This window comes from Ambystoma mexicanum, chromosome 3p (genome assembly GCF_040938575.1).
Source record: "Ambystoma mexicanum isolate Mex_15411 chromosome 3p, UKY_AmexF1_1, whole genome shotgun sequence".
Lineage (NCBI taxonomy): Eukaryota > Metazoa > Chordata > Amphibia > Caudata > Ambystomatidae > Ambystoma > Ambystoma mexicanum.
The window spans coordinates 682,914,377-682,933,341 of NC_090925.1; the positions used below are offsets into that span (position 1 = coordinate 682,914,377).

Consider the following 18,965-nt stretch of genomic DNA (forward strand, 5'->3'; position numbering starts at 1 on the left):
TCTCTATATCTTCCATTTGGAGCTCCAGATTCCATTTTGCCACGTCCAGTCTCTCAATTGCCTCCCTATTCGCCGTTGTGCCTCTGTCCAGTTCCTGTAGGCCCCACTCCAGGACGTCTGTCCTCTCCCCCAGTTGACCCAATTCCTGTTTTACTTCCCCCAGGGTGGAGTTGAGGTCCGCTCGTAGCAGCTGGAATTGGTCCTGAAATGTCTTAACTAGGTTGGCCTATAGGGAGAGCATTTCCCCATGGAAGTCCTGGCATGATATCGGGGCCAATGGGTCCATCTCCTCCGGTGTGCTGCGCCCTGTTACTCCCTCCTGAGTGACCCTAAGTGTTTCGTTAGGTTCTCTGGCCGTCTACATTGTTGGTAGTGTTCCCTGGGTGGGCGCACCTCTACTTGACTTGCCTTTGGATTTGTTGACATTCTTGGGTGTGTGTGGTGTCCCTTTGTCTCCAGATGTGTCTCTGGTTTGATCCTGGCTCCCGGCTTTCTGTTCTGATGGGAGCCCCTGTGTGGGTGGGGTCTCGCTGTGGCCCCCCCTCCTTCAGTCAGTTCCCAGTTCCCTTAACGGTGTTCCTGGTCTCCTGTGCCCCAAACCACACTTGATGCAGTTCCCCCTCTGCGGGCCTCGCCTTTCCCCCTCCCTTTGCTTATCTTCTCCCTTCCTGTGACCATAAGTGTTGCTTCTCGGGATCCTTATAACGTCCTGCCCCTCTGTTCCTTCTCTGGGTCTCCTCTGCTTCTGCTGGGGGCCCGGGGCAGGGCAGCTGGACTACTTCCCTGCTGTCCTCTCGCTTCCTGAGTGGCCTGGGGTGGGGGCAATCTCTGGCAGGGACAATTTGTTGGGGTTCTCTCCCCCTCTCTGGGGGCTTTGATGTTGTTTGCTTTATTTCCCTCCATCTGGGTCTCGGGCCTGTGTCGGTCTCCTTTCGGTGTTTCCGAGGGCAGTCCCCCCCATCCCCCCGTTGCCAATGTTGTTGCCTGGCACAATTTCCTGGTTCTATTTTGCCCCAGGCGTCGTGTCTCACACCTTACCCTTAGGGTTATGCACATCTGCCACTCTGGCTGCGCCCTGTATCGAACTCTGTGTAGTCCTAGCTTTTGCGGGTGGCTCGCTTCAATTTGGGATCCTGTTGGTGATGGGGAGCCCGGGTGTCTTGCTTCAACCCCAGTACTTTCACTCCTCTGTCCTCTGCGCCTCCGGTGGGGTGATTCCCAGAGCCGCTTTTCCGTGATCAGTGTTATGGGGGGGGGGAGGAGGTCCCGAGCTCCTGGTGGCTCTGACCCCAGCCCCCTTCTGTTCTGCAGTTGTTTTCTTGCCCTTGTGTCGGGCTGGTGGTCTCTGAGGTGGGGGCCCAGCTCCTGCTTATTGTATTTGGGGTAAGGGGGCCGGAGTGGGTGCGGGGGCTTCCATGGACAACCTTCACTCTCCCTCCGACCCGCCTCGTAGGTCTCTGGCAGGACCCCAAGCCTCCCACTGTCAAGGGCTTCCCCTGCCTCCATGCTCTGTCCTTGGGGCCTCTCGACTCACTGGTTCATCTCCACTTGGCCCTTCGGTCTCTGGGTGACTCTCTCTTCAGTCCTGGGGTGCACCATCAGCTCCCTCTGCTCTTTGCAGGACTCCGCTTGCAGGCCAGATTCACCTCTCCCGATGTGGCCGCAGCTCCTCGTCTCCTCTGGTCCCGGATTGGGCAGCTCAGACTCTGTGGCCTCTCTGGGTCCCGCTGCCTCCTGGACACTGCCGCTGTGGTGCTCCTGGTCTCCGTTGCTGTCTGCTTCTCTGCCAGCTGTCCCTTACTTGCAGCCAGTGGGTGGTCGGCATGGAGCACTGCCTCCGCTGTTGGTGTGGCTTTCGTGGCTGAGGCAGGCCGGCACGGGGAGCCATTCTGCCACTCCGTGTATTGTTCCTTCTTGGGTCACCTTTGTGGGGGGGCTCCCACTGCTCCTCTTCCAATGGCGAGGGATCTTCAGGATCTCCCCTCATTTGTGGTGGGCTGCCTTCTCCCTCACCCCTGGCGCCTTCTGCTGGACTTGTTTCCCCTCTCCTTCTCCTCCGCTCGGGCTGCCCGGTCTGCCAGGAGATCCTCCTCCTGTGGGCCTATGACAAAATTTGGAAATACCCCACAAAAGCGGCCCAGGGTGCAGAGGCCCACCGGGAAATCTCCAGAGTTCCTTATAGGCCAGTCCACCCACATCTGTAGGCGGTAGGACTGCTTAAAAAACAGTACCCTACTGCCTAAATCAGTAGGGTTGGCAAGCATGCAATGTAGTTGTATAATAATATCTTATTCACAACGCTGTACGCTGCTGGTATATTGGGAGACCGAGATTAGCGCACTGCCAGGGTATTTGCTCTCTTGGGCGGCCACCTTCAACTGCATCTAGTTCCTTGACAACAACAAAGAAGCAAATTGTGCTGTGGGAGTGCCATCTGCCCCCCCAACAGTGTCCATGCCACTGACAGACCGAGGGGTTCTGCCGCCAACGTCTCCCAGGCCCCAAGTGTGGTGCTTGTAGTGCTTGTATTGTAGGGTGTGAGGAGGTAGGACGGCAGGTGAAGCCATTTTTGTGGCTCGGCTCGTGTTGGGCTCTCAGAGCCAGACCAGGCCCCTTGGCTTGGCTCTGGCTTGGCTCCAATAATTAATTCTCAGGGTTTCCCACCTGTACCCCACACACACACACACACACACCTTCTGTCACCCAGGGCCCCGCAAGGCACAGGCGGCCCAGCCGACAGGTGATAATTTCACAGGTTGTACTGTATCTGCGGCAGGTGGGCTGCACTGTCTGCCGGCGGCGTTTTTTCTGGCCATGGAAAGTCGTGCTGTCGTGTCTGCAGGCATGCGAGGCTGTAGGGGCGGCCGGTGCAGGCAGGAGGGATGTTTCGGGACGTGCTTCCGCTGGAAGGCAGGCTGTGGTGGTGTGTCACTGCAGGCTGTCCTATCCCTGGCGCAGGCAGCAGTAGCAGCGGAAAGCCTGTAGGTGTCCTTCTCCGGGATCCTGCTGCAGACCCCCGCCCCCCTTCCGCGGCCTGGGTGGAGTTTCGGCGCAGAGACTGGAGGAGGAGAAAGAGAGGCAGGCAAAGAGTGTGCAGCACAGACATGGCTCCCACCGCATCCAGGATGTGCCGAAACAAAGGGCCGGCCGGAGCCCACTGCAGCCTCCTCGTGTGAAGCGCCTGCCTGTGAGTACTCCGTGAGCGGGGCTGTGACTGCTCTCTTTGCCACCTCGCCGGTTGCGTTCTCTTCCCATGGCTGCGCTCTGCCCGTCCGCATCCCCGGCCGCATCCCCTCTCTGTGGCGGTTCCCTGTGTGTCACTGTTGCCTCCATGTTTCCATCCCCTGCGGGTGAATGTTGCCGAGACGGTGGAGACAGTGCTGCGCTCTCCCACCCTCGTGTGTCTGTAACGTGTCTATGATTGCTACGCCTGCTTCCTGCCCATGACTGTTTGCCTCTGTGACCCCCCCCCCCTTCTTTCCTGCGTGTGACTGCCCCATACCCCCGCTGTTCAGGGCCGGTGTCCGCGCTCTTCCTGTGTATTCTGTCTCTCTGTGATCTTTTCTAACATGTCTATGCTCCCTGCGTGTCCCTCACTGCTCCCTGTTTGCAACAGTATTCTGCTGTAACTTGCCCCTGCCTGTAGTTGGTGCCCTCGTGTAACTGCTCCCCCATGTGTGGCTGCATGCCAGTAGCGGGTTCCTGGCTGGGACTGCTCTTCCCCCCCCCCCCACCAGCCTCCTGCTGTGCTCCCTGCATGTGAACTCTTCCGAAAGGTGAGAGCTCTCTTGATGTGGCTGCTTCCCAGATGTGCCTGCAGCATGATTGTGGCTGTTCTCTTTTTGGGCCTGCTCTCTAACCTTACCTGGTCGCTGCACTGCATGTATCATAGGCTAAACCTGCTTCCCTGCCCTGGTGCCCCCTGCCTGCCACTTCTGCACGCCTGTGAATGCAGTCTTCTGATCCCCATCTGTTCCTGCTTCTGGACAGTGACTGTTATCTCTTTGAGACTGTTGTGCAAAACTGCCTTCTTGCTTGTGAGTTTTCTTTGCCTCTAACTGCTTCCTGGATCTGACTGTTGCCTTGTTGTTGCTGTCAATAGCCTGTAACTAATCTGTGACTACCCTCTCACTCTGTGTTTATTTCTGTACCTGCATCCCAGTTGAGACTGCTCCCCTGCTGTGACTTTTCCATCTATAACTGCTCCCAAAATGGACTGCTTCAACTTCAAGCATCTGACTGTTCGCTATGTATGTCTGTTCCTTGCTTATAACTGCCTCTCTTGGCGTGTTCACTGCTTGTGGCTGCTCCCCACTTAAGACTGTCCCTTGCCTGAGACTGCACTATGCCAGCTTCCGCTCTGCCGATCACGCCTCCCCACCTGCACTTTCCCCTCTTCTACAGGCTGTTGCTATCCGAGCTCCTAGACGCAGTGATTGCTGAGCCCTCCGCAGCCTTCACACCCAGAGCCCCCCCACTCTTCAAAAGCCAGGGCCCTTGAGCCCCAACACCTAGCAGTTTTTGGGGCCTCCACACCCTAGTGCCTGTGGAGCCCTCACGCCCAGGGCATCTGAAGCCCTCAGACCTAGAACCTGTGGGCCCCTCACATCTAGAGCCCCTGGAGCCGTCCCACCCAGAACTTCTGGGGCCCTAATGCCTAGAGCCTCCGGGGCCCTCACATATACAGCCTATGGGGCCCTCATGCCTCGAGCCTCTGGGGCTCTCCACGTACAGCCTATGGGCCCTCATGCCTACAACCTCTGGAGCCCTCAAAGCCAGGGCCCTTGAGCCCCCACATCTAGAGCCTGTGGGGCATCCACACCCTAGTGCCTGCAGTGCCCTCACACCCAGGGCCCTGGAGCCCTCACACCCAGAACTTCTGGGGCCCTCATGCCTAGAGCCTCTGGGGCCCTCCCTCACACGTACAGCCTAGGGGGCCCTCATGTCTACGGCCTCTGCAGCCCTCAAAGACAGGGCCCTGGAGCCCCCACATCTAGAGCCTCTCAAGCCTTCATATCCAGAGCCTGCAGAGCCCTCCTATTTAGAGATTGTGGAGCCCTCCCACCCAGAACCTCTAGAGCCTCTGAAGCCTTCGCACCCAGAGCCTGCAGAGCCCTGAGGCCCAGGGCCCTCATAACTGGAGACTGTGGAGCCCTCACACCCAGAACCTCTGAGACCCCCACACCTAGAGACCATGGAACCCTCACATCCAGAGCCTGGAACCCTCACATCCAGAGCCTGCAGAGCTCCCAAGTCCAGGGCCTTGGAGCCCTCACAACCTAGAACCTCTGGGGCCCTCACAACCTAGAAGCTCTTGAGCCCTCACGCCTATGGCATGTGGGCCCTGCACTCAAGACTTGCGGAGCCATTTCGGGGGGACGCTTATGCCTGGCTCCTCCCCATGTTCCAGGTGCATCTGTTGCTCTCACGCCGGAATGTGAGCTCGCCTCAATAGAGACTGCAACCTGAGACTGCCCCAACCCAGAGACTGAGTCACAAGTGCATCATTGACAAGCAAACATGAGCTTGACTCTCTGCTCCTAGAGCCTGGTCCTCTACGTTTAGGGCATGCCACTTTCTGCTCCTTGAGCCTGGAACTGTCTGTTCCTAGACTAGAGCCTGGCAGTCTCTGCTCCTAGAGCCTGGTCCTCTCTACGTCTAGGGCATGCCACTTTCTGCTCCTTGAGCCTGGACTGTCTGTTCCTAGACTAGAGCCTGGCAGTCTCTGCTCCTAGAGCCTGGTCCTCTTTGCTCTAGAGCCTGGCTCTCTCTGCTCCTTGAGCCTGGCTCTCTCGGCTCCTATTGCCGGCAACTGTCTGTTCCTAGAGCCTGGTCCTCTCCACTCCATGAGCCCGGAACTCTCTGCTCCTAGAGCCAGTCACCCTCTTCTCGTAGAGCTAGGCACTCTCTGCTTCTTGAGCCGGGAACTCTCTGCTCCTAGAGGCAGTCACTTTCTTCTCCTAGAGCCTGGTCCTCTCTGCTCCTAGAGCCTGTCAGTCTCTGCTCCATGAGCCAGGCACTCTCTTTTCGTAGAGGCAAGCACTCTCTGCTCCTAGAGCCGAGCCGGGGACTCTCTGCTCTTAGATCCTGAAACACTCTGTCCGAGAATGACTGCCCTCTCTCTCATCGGTGCTGGACACTTTCCCTCTACTGTATGAGACACTCCCCTTGACATGACCCATTCTCCCCTGGAGAATCTCTCTCTCTCTCTCTCTCTCTCTCTCTCTCTCTGACTCGAACCTGTCTGTTCTTCTCTCCTCTAGAACTCGTTACCCTCCAGATGCAGCCTGGCGTGTTCTCCTCGAAGAGACGGACACCCCATCCCCACTGAACCCAACACTCTTCTCTTAGACCACGGCCCTCTCTTCTCTCGCAGCCTGCACCCCCGACCCCCTCTTTCCTTTGTTGCCTGACACGTTGTCCCCTAGACTTGACACTCTTCTTTAGGGTGTGAGTCTCTTTGCACCATGCCACCTGCCCCATAGAACCTGGCACTCCTCTTAGGGGTATCGCTCCCTCGCCCAAGGGCAGGACCCTTTCTCATAGAGCCCGGCTGTCTCTCCATCTACTGCATGCCACTGTCTCCTAGAACTGTCCCCCCTCCCTTCCTGAGGCTGGCACTTTCTTTCTTAGAGTATGACCCTCTCTCCTCCTAGAGCCCAGCCCTATCTCCTCTCAGAGCTTGTCACCCTCTAACACCAGAGCCTGGCAGCTTGTGCCCACGCTTGCCCCCTCACCCTCTGCATTATTTATTGCAAGTGTCCTCTGATTGCTCCCCCCTTGTCCACCCACTCCAGCCCTGCACCGCCATGTCCAGCAAACAGCAGCCCTACAGGGGACCCGAGGTCAGCTGCTGTGTCAAGTACGCCCTCTTCGCCTTCAACATCATCTTCTGGGTGAGTGTCCTCGGCCAGGCTGTGGTGCGAGGTGTGCTTCTGTGAAGGTGGGAATGGGGGGGGGGGGGTCTTTAAACATGTTCTCTATGGTAGCGTTTTTCTGTGGGGCTGTGTGTGATGAACTAGTGTGTGGGCAGCTGTGCGCCATGTCTGGCGGACAGTGTGGCTTTCTTGGGGAACAATGTGTGTTATGTGTCGTGAATGTATAGATGGGGGGGAAGGGTTGAGAGGCGGCGCTTTGCGTGCTGGCAGTTAGTGGTGTCAGGCAAGCCGCGGGGGGCTGGTCCCTTGGGTGCTGATGTGTCTGGAGCAGGATCGCGGAGGCGTGGGGGTTGGGCAGAGGGTGAAATGAGCCGTGTTTACATATTTCCTGCTCTATTGTTTGGAGGGGCGGGATGTCACCCGTATCTACTTGTCAGGGGGTGGAGGGGGGGGGCTGTATCGGATATGGGGGGCGGTGGGTGGACTGCATTGGCTGGCGCTGGCTTTCTGCGATTGGAGCCGGTTTCGTCTTTTAAATGCGACGGTCTGTGTCTCAGCTGCCCAGAAACCGGTAGATGCAGGGAATGCCGTTGCCCATGGCAATCGCGGCCCATTAATGACCCCACACGCCACGCGAGTGGCTGTGCACAGTTGCGGTACTGAGCTATATGCACAGCATCCAAGTTACTCAGTGACTTAGTTGCCAACAGGGCCCATTCCAATCTGTAGGTGTTTATCCAGACCCCTTTGTTGCATTCTGGGACTTGGAGTCTGATTTTTATAGTGGGAAACGTGGAGAGTGCAAAGTAAAAAGACAGGCTTGGCTAAGCTCCTACAGATTGGAATGGGTTATGTTGGCAACTATGCTGTGTCACACGTCACACCTGGGGTCCTGGTTTTCCCATTGCATGCTGGAATTTACTTTTGTTTTCCCCATTTTAAGCATCAGACTACAATTCCCAGCATGCAATGGTGAAAAACAGGACTGTCTCAAATCGTCACGCACGACATGGGACAACTGGCAACTTTGCCAGTCGTGCACACCAGCCTGCGCTGCAGCCTGCACTACTTCTGTGTACATAGTCGGTGGCACAGCCAGCCTCATACTTTTGGAGGGCCTGACCGATATTGTTAAATACAGGTGTAAATAAAGGGGGTGGGGGCGGCGTGAGTGCCCACCAATGGCCCTCCAAGTGCCCGCATGCAACCAGCAGCTGTGCCATTTCCTAGTGAACTCTGGGCTCAGTAACCCATACGCATGAGCTGGGCTCCCTGTTCCCAACTGTCCTGAAAAAAAGTGACGTTTAAGGGTCAGTGATAAGTGACTTGTGCTGCGGCTCCAATAGGGCACCTCTCGAGCTGATGTGAGGTGACGACAGGTCCCAGCACAGTAAGCAAACCCGTGTCAGCATCTCACACAGGTGTGCTTGCTGACACAGAGACACGGAGCAACACAGGTTTGATCCCAGGGACAGCGCTTAGAAACCTCTGGGTATTAAGCGCGTGCGCGTATAAATATGACCTGAATGTGTTGCGAGCAGGTTTCACACGGGTGCATAAACGTAGGTGCATGAACCCATTGCGCTGTCAGCCCACACCTTCCGCTCAGGGGGCTGACTATCTAATGGGCCATTGAGGCGATGAGCAGTACGAGGTTTACGCCATCTCAAAGCTGAGCGGCTAAGTCCCTGTCTCCCACACGGGTAGGGCTTGTTTACATGGGCAGTGGCGGGTGTCTGGCTTCTGCCACTGTCTGTTAATGATTGTTTAAACTTAAACACTGTGCTCGCAGAGGTGACACAGCTGACAGGCTTTTGCTGTAGCAGGCTGAGCATCACAGCAGTGATGCATTCTTCCTTCACATTCCTCTCTTTGGGGGGTGGTGACTTAAGCCCTCTGTTTTTTTTGTTTTGCTTTATTTATTTATTTATTGTGCGCGCCGGACCCAGAGGCATCAGGGCGCAGGTGAAAACGGAGCTTACAGCTTAGTTGCAGAAGTTACAGAGCAAAAGGTAAAAACAACTTTCTTCGACGTGACAAGATGAAGGTAAAACAGTAATTACATGTATAACGGCATGCATATGTAGACAACATATCATCATTTAGCAGACTTTCACATATTGGCAAGTCTATATCAGAGGTACATAACATGCAGGCAGGGCTTGGTTAGTGCAGTAGGAGGGCGTAGGTTACATATCTTTCTCAATGAGCCATTTAATTGTGTTCTTTCTGAATTTGTTAAACGTTTGGTCGGATCTAAGTGTGTGTGGGGTAGGGAGTTCCACAATTGTGCTGCCCTGACTTGGAAGCTGGACCCTCCAATAGTGGTCAGTTTAAATCTGGGCACTAGACTGCAGTTGGGGCTGGCTCTTCTTGGCAGTCTGATGGAGTTTTTCCTGATAAATCGTTCTGTTAGGTAGCGAGGGGCTCTGTTGTTTAAGCATTTGTAGATGAGGGAGGCAGATTTGAGGTTAATGTTTTCTTTTGTGTTTCCTTCTTATTTCAGAGATGTGTACTCTTCTAGGAATACGTAAGGCAGCCCTAAGTGCATTATTTTGGAGCACTTGTATTCTGTTGATGGTTTGTTTGTGTGCCCCTATGTAGAGAGCATTACAATAATCAAGTTTTGATTAGATGAGGGCTCTGGATAGGATTAAGCAACTGTCAACTGATAGGAATTGTTTTCCGGCTCGTATTAATTTACATGTGTAGGCCGTAGAGGAGGCCAGGGAATTTACCTGTTTGGTAAGGGATAAGGTTGAGTCGAGGTAATAACCTAGGGTTTTTACTTCTCTGGCGACCTTGATAGTATTCCCATCAATAATGAATGCAGAGTAATTGAGGTTGGGTTTAGAGATGCGGGCTGCGGTGCCCAGGATGATGAGCTCTGTTTTGTCATCGTTCAGACATAGGCCTCTGAAGCCACTGTATACTCCAGCCGGACCCTCGTCACTTTCTCTGTAGCCAGTCCAGCCGGACCCTCGCCACTTTCTGTGTAGCCAGTCCAGCCGGACCCTCCACACTTTCTGTATCCAGTCCAGCCTTTCTTTCTTCCTGTACACTCCAGCCTGTCCTACACCTCTTCCTCCCAGCTGTGATCCCTTTTCATCTCTGTTCTGCACCCAAAGTGCCCGCACCTCTTTCTCTGTACTGTTTACCTACTCTTGCCCCCGCACCCCACACTACCCTTTCGGTACTATCTGCCGTTCGTAGTCTTTTTCTGCCCTGCCATCTTGATCTTGAGGGGAGGAAGGATAGCACAGGGACAACGTGCTTGTCTTGGAAGCAAGACAGCGCTGTGCAACACAGGTTTGAATCTTGACCCCACGCTTGCAAACTACTCAGTGGTATTAAGCACGTTATACATGAACATTAAATAAATAAACACATACATGCTTGCCTTGTTCTGTGGGGTGCCACTCTGTCCTGCACCTGGTAATCTAAACTGCCTCTGCCTGTTACCCTTTCTCTGCACTGTTGCCTGCTCTGCACTTTTCTCTGCATCACGCACCTGCCTGGCACTCTTTCTCTGCAGTGTCGACCTGTCCTGTGGCCTTTTCTCTGCGCTCTCATCCAGCACCTCCCTTTTCTGCGGTTTCAATTGGTCCTGCAACACTTCATCCACTTAACCTGTCCTGCTCCTTTTCTAATTTCTAAGCCTGCTCTGCACTTTTTTCTTTGTCTTTCAATCTGACCTGCACCCTCTCCTCTGCCCTGCAAGTATCTAACCGCCAGCGGTCAAAGTGTACGAAAAGAAGTAGTGGGACTATGTTCCCTACTGTCCTGCCCCCGCTCCCACAAACCCCATCACCACACCCGTCCCATTCACAATCCAAACAAACACACCTGCTGTTTAAGGGAACATCCACTGTAGGGTGACTAGACGTCCCGGTTTTCCCAGGACAGTCTGGGAAAATCACACTCCGTCCAGGGTCTTGGGAGTTTTTTTCATTTTAGAAACCCTGTCCCAGGTTTGCATGGTTGGGTGGCTACGGTCCCGGTTTTTGCCAGGACCCGATTTCGAAACCCCGAAATGGGGTCCTGGCGCGACTCTTCCTACATGAATGGGGGCGTGAAATGCTTTTTGCAGTGCACGGAAGTGCAAGCTTCAACTTCTTCCTACACTCTTATTTTAAAGCAAAACCATTCCGTAACTGTTACTTTTTAAAATAAAAGAATAGGAACAGTAAAACTTTTTAAACGAGAAGAGCAGCGCTTCTCACCTCTCCCGCCCACTTCGACCACTGCTACTCATCCTGTGCACGTTCTTTTAAGACTTGTATGATTTCAATTAATCTGATTAATATGTCATGCTATCTTGCATTTGTATAGTGACTCCTGGAAATTGTTTATGACATCAAAGCGCGTTTGCCCGTAAGAGATACCAAGGAGGAGTATGATAGAACATTCAGTAGTGGTAGGGAGGATCAACTTTGGGTAGGTAGTTGGGATGAGCCTGAGAGATGGCCAAGATGTGGCAAATTTCAACTGCCTTTTAGTAAAAAAAAAATATGGGTGGGGAGGAGAGGAGGTGAGCATCTGAAGACCTCCACTGTCCATCCTGAAGAGGTATTCATCCAAAAGAGTATCGGGGGAGTTTGAAGGTGACCTAAGCTCCTCCTCCTGAAGGCCACCCAACGTTTCTCCCGGGAAACGCTTTGACTGGGTCGGGCAAAAAGTAGAGGAACACCTCTCCCAACTGCTCCTGCCCACTTCGACCACAGCTAGCGGCCCATTCACAGCTTTCCCTGAACCCCTTACCTATCCAGGACATTATTCTGTGCAGACCAATAACTCTACATGTTTAAATTTCTACAATAACCTCGTCGATATATTTACAAAAGTACACATTTCAATTTCATCTAAACCTAATGCGCAACTTTTTAGTATCCATTTCATTGCAAGTCAAAACATCTACTTTGTAAACCCGGGGCACCTTCACTGCCCTTTCCTTTCAATTTCAACCCTCACCCCCTCTCCATTTCTCTCACACTAGCCACAGCCACCCCACGGCCTCCTCTTTCACCCCCATCACCTCGCCCCGTTTTGGCCAACTGTCCACTTTTCGTACCTGTCACTGAAGCATTGATTTTGCTGCATGCCGATCCCACGTCCCTTTCTCTGCACCCAGCCTCGTCTGCACCTCTTCCATTACTTTATACCAGGACTTGGCAACCTCTGGCTCAACAGATGTGCTGGACTGCAACTCCCATCAGCCCTAGCCAGCATAGTCAGTGGCATGCCTCTCAACTCACACGCTTTTGCCATCCCTTCTCTCGCCTTGTCGTCCGCTCTCTGACCGGCCAAGCGCATGTCCATTGACTCCAATGGGCTTTCACCCACCCAACATTAGTATGTTTTCACCCACCCGTGGGCCTAAGAAGGTTGAGGGGTATGCAATGGTGGCGGATCATGGTGGTCGCAGTGAAGTGGCAGATCCCTTAATAGGTTACTGTCAGCCTACCCTGCTGCTCTTCACCAACCGGCCCGCCGACTTTATTTGATGGCAAGCTCCGGATGCCCTGAAGCTCATTTTTACACCGCCAGCCTGCTCTGCATAGCTCCTTTGCAACACCTAACGGTCACCATGGGTGTAATTTTAGTGGGGGGGGGCAGAGGGGTGTTTGTCCCCCCCAACTTTCATGGCCCACCATTTTGACCCCTATTCATTTGGCCGGGGCACCTTTTCTTCAGATGTCATGTCTCCCCCAACATTTTCAGCAAAGTTACTCCACGGACGGTCACACGCGCATTTCTTTGCACATGTTGCTGCCCCGCACTTCTTTCCCTGCACTGTGCTGCACGGCCTCCTCTGAGATGTCGGCTTGCACCTCTTAGACAGCCAGGCTATGACGGAGCACACCAGGCAGTCTTACCTTGGAAGGCCTCTGGGCTGTGGCTGCATGCAGGCAGTGCCTTAAATGGAAGTGCAGGTACTTGCGAAGCTATGAAGCTGGACATTCTGGTGCCCTGCTTTCAGAGCTCGGTGGAGCGGCACCTTGGGCACATGCCCCTCTTAGGCACGCCCTGTTTGCAGGCGATGCCGGGTGAGATCACACTAGGTGCCGTGGAGCACACACGTTTGGTAAAGCAGCGTATCTGAGATTCTTTCACACATACATGCAGTTTGTTGGTATGCATTGTGTCAAGAAAGTTTGAATATCTATATTAAGGAGACTTTATTTTTTGCTTGTCAAACTAGCAGATATCATAGCTGTAAACTAAGCTTTAGAAGGGGAGTTTTATTATTGCTCGCTTTCATTGCCTAATGGGAAATAGGGCAGGCAACTGGAGCTGTGTGCGAGTTTTCAGTCGAAAAAGTCGAATCACAACTCCCATTACTTAAACATTTACATATTAGAATAGGCTCTGCTAATATCATCGAAACATCTTTAAAAAGTAATTTCCCAGGCTTTGCAAATCAATCCCTGCTCCATCAAAGGACACCAATGGTAACAGGTGAAGCCCGCTTAGGGAAACAGTGTTCTGCGCCAGGTGTGCTGAGAGCACAGCAGATGCATGTGTGTCCCTCCTCTTGTTCTGCAGGGTGGGTCCTGAAGAGACATTATGGGCACTGCAGGTGGTGGAGAGGAGGAGGGAGGGGGCGCTGCTTTCCCCAGCAACGGCTGCAGCAGCTTAGTCCTTCATAGTGATAAAGTGAAATAAAATGCTTTCCTTTTCACCTCGTGATATAGGTGAGTACTGGTACTCTCTTTAAGGCTTTCAGAAGTGCAGGTACTGAGTGCCGGGAAACACCAGCCCATTTAAAGCACTGCATGCAATACAGAAAAATGCAACAGCGGCTATTTTACAGAAGTGGATACAATTGTAATTAAAATCTGTTGTAACACAGTTCCACAAAATTGAAATGCATGTAAATAAGAAACTGCATAACTGCACACCTTGGGAAATCACTGATCAAATTAACAAACCTGGACGTGCATGTCGTCATACACCCACCCTTGTCCCGGGAACAGTCTTATGAAAAGTAAGATGGATTGCAGTCTGGCATCCCGAAGACCTGTCTCCCTTGCCTACCTACCCGATGAGAACTGACTGGCGACCCACCTCCTCATCATTGCAACCTCTCTAGAGAGAGTTCTCGCCGGCTTCAGAAAGCAAATGGGCCCCACCTCAGATTATTTGGTGCCCTCTTCTCACCCTCTTTATTGTTAAGGTGACCAGGTGGCTTCAGGCCATAGTGTGCCCCCACCCCGCCTCTCATTTCCAGTCTTGGGTCTGCCTTTTTCAAGTCTTTGTTGTCAAGTTTATTAGTCCAGTTAACTCCTTTATAGTATACTCCCAGAAGCCACTGCTTTGTTGTATGGAAGCCCAGAACTGGACAGCTCTTATCCTGTGGATATATTGCCTTCTGCTACCATGGATGTTTTAACCCCGATTGTTTTGCCATTGTTGCCTGCTCATGGTCTCTCTCCACGGGCAGCGTGCACCTTTTCTTTTGTCTGCACCAGAGGCGTAGCCAGGATTGTCTAACAAGTAGAGCCTGAAGCTAACGTAGTTGGGTCCCACCGCAGTGACATGTGTACTTATAAATTCCCATTCAGCGCTGCTGAGAGGGCATTTACAGATTTTGGGTGGGCCTTGCCTGCTCAGGCTCTACCCTGTCTACGCCTCTGGCCTGCACTGCCCCCTACCCTGCACAGCTGGCAGCTGCCTTGCAGTTCTTTCTCTGCACTGCCCGCCTGTTCTGCACCTTTCGCTCTGCACCCTCAGGCGGAAGATTTTCACACTCTCACCCTGTCCTGTACATTTTCTCTACAGTATAGAAATGCCCCACTGCCCTTTCTCTGCATTGCCAGCATGTCCTGCATCCCGTACACTTGACTCCCAGCTTGCACCGCATCCCTGCCTGCCTTGTCTCCCTGCATGTCGTCCTCTATACTGCACCTGCGCCTCTGCAGGTTTAGACTGTTACTAGCTTTTCTGCATTTTTGTTCTGCCAGAAACTCGAGCCCACCCCTTTATACCCTGCTACCCCCTCTATGTACTATGTGCTGCTTACGTCCCCTAAGTGTCTGTGCTGCCCTTTAACGATGCTCCCCACCGCACTATGCTGTCACTATCTTCCTTACAACCTCATGATAACACAGTGCTGTCTGCTCTTTCCCCGTTTGTTTATTTTGACATTGATTTATTTTTACATTTTTGTAATGGCCAGACCCAAGGGTATCACAGCGTTTGGTAGAGTCAGGCAAAAAAGGTAAATTATAGAAGTCATTGGTCACATAACAAGAATCAAGTGATACTCATATGTATCGAATAAACATGTTTTAATGAGTTTTTTTAAGGTGTTCTGGGATTGTTCGTTTCTGATGTGGTCAGGCAAACATTTCCAGAGATGGGGGGATGTGACGTAGAAGCCGACACCGCTGGCTCTTTTGTTCTTGAAGCAGGGGAGTGACCACAATCTTAGGTTTTGAGTAACACTGGTGTTGAGGTAGAGGGGAGCTTCATTGTAGACGTATCTGTGCGCTATGGCCAGTTTTGAAATCCACCCGAGCTTTCATAGACCGCCAATGCGTCTCGCGTCAGATTTCCGAAATGTGATTGGATCCATTTTAGGCCCAGGGCAGAACATGTGGCTTTATTTTGCAGCAGCTCAAGTTTGGACATATTAGCTTCCGAGGTGCCCATTAGTAAGACGTTGCAGTAATCAGTTTTGTGAGGATAAGTGCTCGAGCAAGAGTGAGGCATTTGTATGGTGAGCGGAACTGCCTACTTAAAGAAATGAACCTAGCAGTGTAGGCTGTAGCAGATGCTAGACCGTTGATGTGTCTAGTCATAGGTAGGTTTGCTTCGAGGTAAAGCCCCAAAGTTTTGATCTGTTTCAGAACAGGGATGGCGGTACCATCAATGCAGATGGAGGTGTAGGCTGCGTCCAGGTTTTTTAGCCGGTATGGTGAGCCCACAATGAGGAGCTCCGTTTTATCAACGTTGAAGCACAAGTTGTAAGTGGCCATCAACTTTTGGATAGTGCTGTACACTGTCGATTGTGGCAGTATCTCGGGCATAATCACCAGAGATGGGTATGAGTATTTGCGTGTCATCGGCGAAGATTGAATAGATGATCCCCTGTGTGTCCTTCATTCAAAAGTCAAACTTGAATTGCATATTTTTCAAGCCAAACATTGACATCTAAATCGAACCTCCACCCAGTCTTATTCATAGCAGGACGACGCCTAAATGCAGCCTCCACTGCTCCCTACTAGCGCCCAATCACATTTTGCTGAACCCAACCTTAGCCCTGAATCCAGCCCAATCTTAACAGCCTTTCACTAACACCAACCCTACTTGCTTCCTGCTTGCCGTACCCACTTCTTGCTTGTCGACCCTCAGTGCATCTTGCTAGTTAAAAACGTCCCAGGTGGTTGCTACTAAATCTTATCCTGCGTTCTTTACAGCATCACGCTACCCCCTTACCACTAAAGGCTACCCCTCGCATTAATCTCACATAGCCAACTCCTTTTCCTTTCCACCCCATCATTACCCTAACAGTAAACCAACCCCGCCCCCTACTCTGCAATCTAATCTTCCAAACCGGCCCACCCCACTCTAACTCATAACGGCTTCATGCTAACCCTTTCTTGCTAACCCATAACTTTAAAGCTGAACCCCCATCTCCAACCCACTTACGGCAAATTTCAAACTCGCTCCCTAATAAGTCTACTGCTAAAGCCAACCTCTAATGCCACCACTTCTGCTAACTATAAACCCACGCCCTAGCCCTACCGCTTTCTACTCATAACAGCAAACCTAGCATCTTTCTGCTTTGCTACCTAGGACCAGTTTTTTGCTAATCCTTAATCCTGGCTGCGTTCTGCCTACACCAGGCTGCATTGTTTACTGTTCAGACATATTAACCTTTGCACCGTGCCCGGCTAATGCAAACCATTTACTGATTCCTGCGACACCATTTGTCTTTACCTCTAAATGCTGTCTGCTAACCATGTCCCTTACTGGTTACTTCCTCAGACTAACCCTTCGCCCCTCCGTGCCTATCTAACCTCTAAACATAACCGGTTCCTGCTCACTGAACCCCGTTTTCTGCCCGCCACTTCTCCCGAGCTCTTCCACATAACTGAAAATGGGGCACTGCTCACCTCATCCATCATCTATACCCGCCTCACTCCTGTTGCCTAACTGCTTCCTGTTAACCGCCAATTATTTTCTGATAGTTCCTTACTCTAATCCTTGGTGTTTTCAGCGAACACCTACAAGCTTCCTTCCAATCACTAACCGTAACCTCTTATTTTCTACTAATTTAGCAACTAGAAATCTGTCTTATTCTCTGACCACCACCCCTTCCTGCTTCCTGCCAATCTCTAAAACTTCCCTCTTATTCACTGCTAGCTTCTAACTTTGTCTTGCTTCCTGCCGCCCTCCAACCGCAACATCTCATTTCTTCCTATAATGTTTTACTACCAGGTTATACTCTCTAACCCTAACATTTTATCATTTGCTGCTAATTTCTAACCCCATGCTGCCTCTGTATGCTCTCTAACTCCAAGCTAATCTGTAACCCCATACTGCCTCTCTATAGTCTATAACTCTAACCTTTTATCATTTGCTGCTAATCTCTAACCCCACACGGCCTCTGTATAATCTCTAACTCTAACCTTTTCTTATTTGCTGCTAATCTGTAACCCCATACTGCCTCTCTATAGTCTCTAACCTTTTATTATTTGCTGCTAATCTCTAACCCCATACTCCTTCTGTATAGTCTCTAACTCTTAACCTTTTACTGCTTCGTGCTAATCTCTAACCCCACACGGCCTCTGTATAATCTCTAACTCTAACCTTTTCTTATTTGCTTCTAGCTCCTAATTTGTCTTGCTTCCTGCTGCCCTCTAACGCAACATCTTCTTCCTATAATCTCTAACCATAATCTCCTACTACCACGTTATACTCTCTAACCCTAACATTTTATTATTTGATGCTAGCTCCTAACTTTTTCTTGCTTCCTCCGTCCCTCTTACTGCAACATTTTACTTCTTCCTGCTAACCAATGCATTTGCTTGCTTTCGTTACCTTGTACTCTATGCTTCTTCCACTTGTTCCCTCCTTCCTAGCTTCCATTATCTCCATCTGCTTGTAATCTAGGAGTCATCGTTGACCCACTCCTTCCCTTTCTCTTCATATCTCGTGTTGGGCACACACGGCTCCTTTTTCCTGGACCATGTCCCTTAAATATGACGTATTCTTAAACTTCATAATCCCAACATGACTCGCATTAACTTGACTTTTGTTCCGCCCTTCTTGCTTGTCTCCCAGCATATGGTCGTGCACCTCATTGTTCTATTTCAAATTCCTTTACTCGTCTCCTATTTGGTCTACCACCACAATCCCCCTCACCCCCCTTACCTCTCTTCATCAGCTTGCGTTTCAGTGTCGTATACTATGACATTTTCTCTGTATAGTGTTTGAATGCATTAGCGCCTTGGCTCCTCTATCTTTATAGTTTGCCTTATGTTCTAAGTTACTCTTGGCTGTTCCCCACCCTCCTAGTGTTCTTAGTTTCTCTTGGTTGTTCCCGCTCCCCTTGTGCTCTCAGTTTCGCTTTGATGTTCCCTGCCCCGCTTATGTTCTCAATTTCTCTTGGTTGTTCCCTGCCTCCCTTATGTTCTCAGTTTCTCTTGGTTGTTCCCTGCCTCCCTTATGTTCTCAGTTTCTCTTGGTTGTTGCCCACCTCCCTTATGTTCTCAGTTTCTCTTGGTTGTCCCCGCCTCCCTTATGTTCTCAGTTTCTCTTAGATGTTCCCTGCCCCGCTTATGTGCTCAGTTTCTCTTGGTTGTTCCCTGCCCTGCTTATGTGCTCAGTTTCTCTTGGATGTTCCCTGCCCTGCTTATGTGCTCAGTTTCTCTTGGTTGTTCCCTGCCCCGCTTATGTGCTCAGTTTCTCTTGGATGTTCCCTGCCCCGCTTATGTGCTCAGTTTCTCTTGGATGTTCCCTGCCCCGCTTATGTGCTCAGTTTCTCTTGGATGTTCCCTGCCCCGCTTATGTGCTCAGTTTCTCTTGGATGTTCCCTGCCCCGCTTATGTGCTCAGTTTCTCTTGGATGTTCCCTGCC

General features: G+C 51.7%; 1 protein-coding gene across 2 annotated transcripts in view; it reads left to right on the forward strand.

Annotated features, from left to right (window-relative positions):
• The first annotated feature begins 2,922 nt into the window (after window positions 1-2,922).
• Window positions 2,923-18,965, forward strand: part of TSPAN17 (tetraspanin 17) — a 141,714-nt gene continuing 125,671 nt past the window's right edge. The window contains exons 1-2 of one of the 2 annotated variants that reach the window (XM_069651479.1): window positions 2,923-3,187; window positions 6,264-6,896. In XM_069651479.1, the coding sequence (XP_069507580.1) occupies window positions 6,810-6,896 (87 nt within the window). In that variant the 5' untranslated portion in view covers window positions 2,923-3,187; window positions 6,264-6,809. The remainder of the gene's footprint in view (window positions 3,188-6,263; window positions 6,897-18,965) is intronic. The other variant, XM_069651480.1, reaches the window with a different exon arrangement.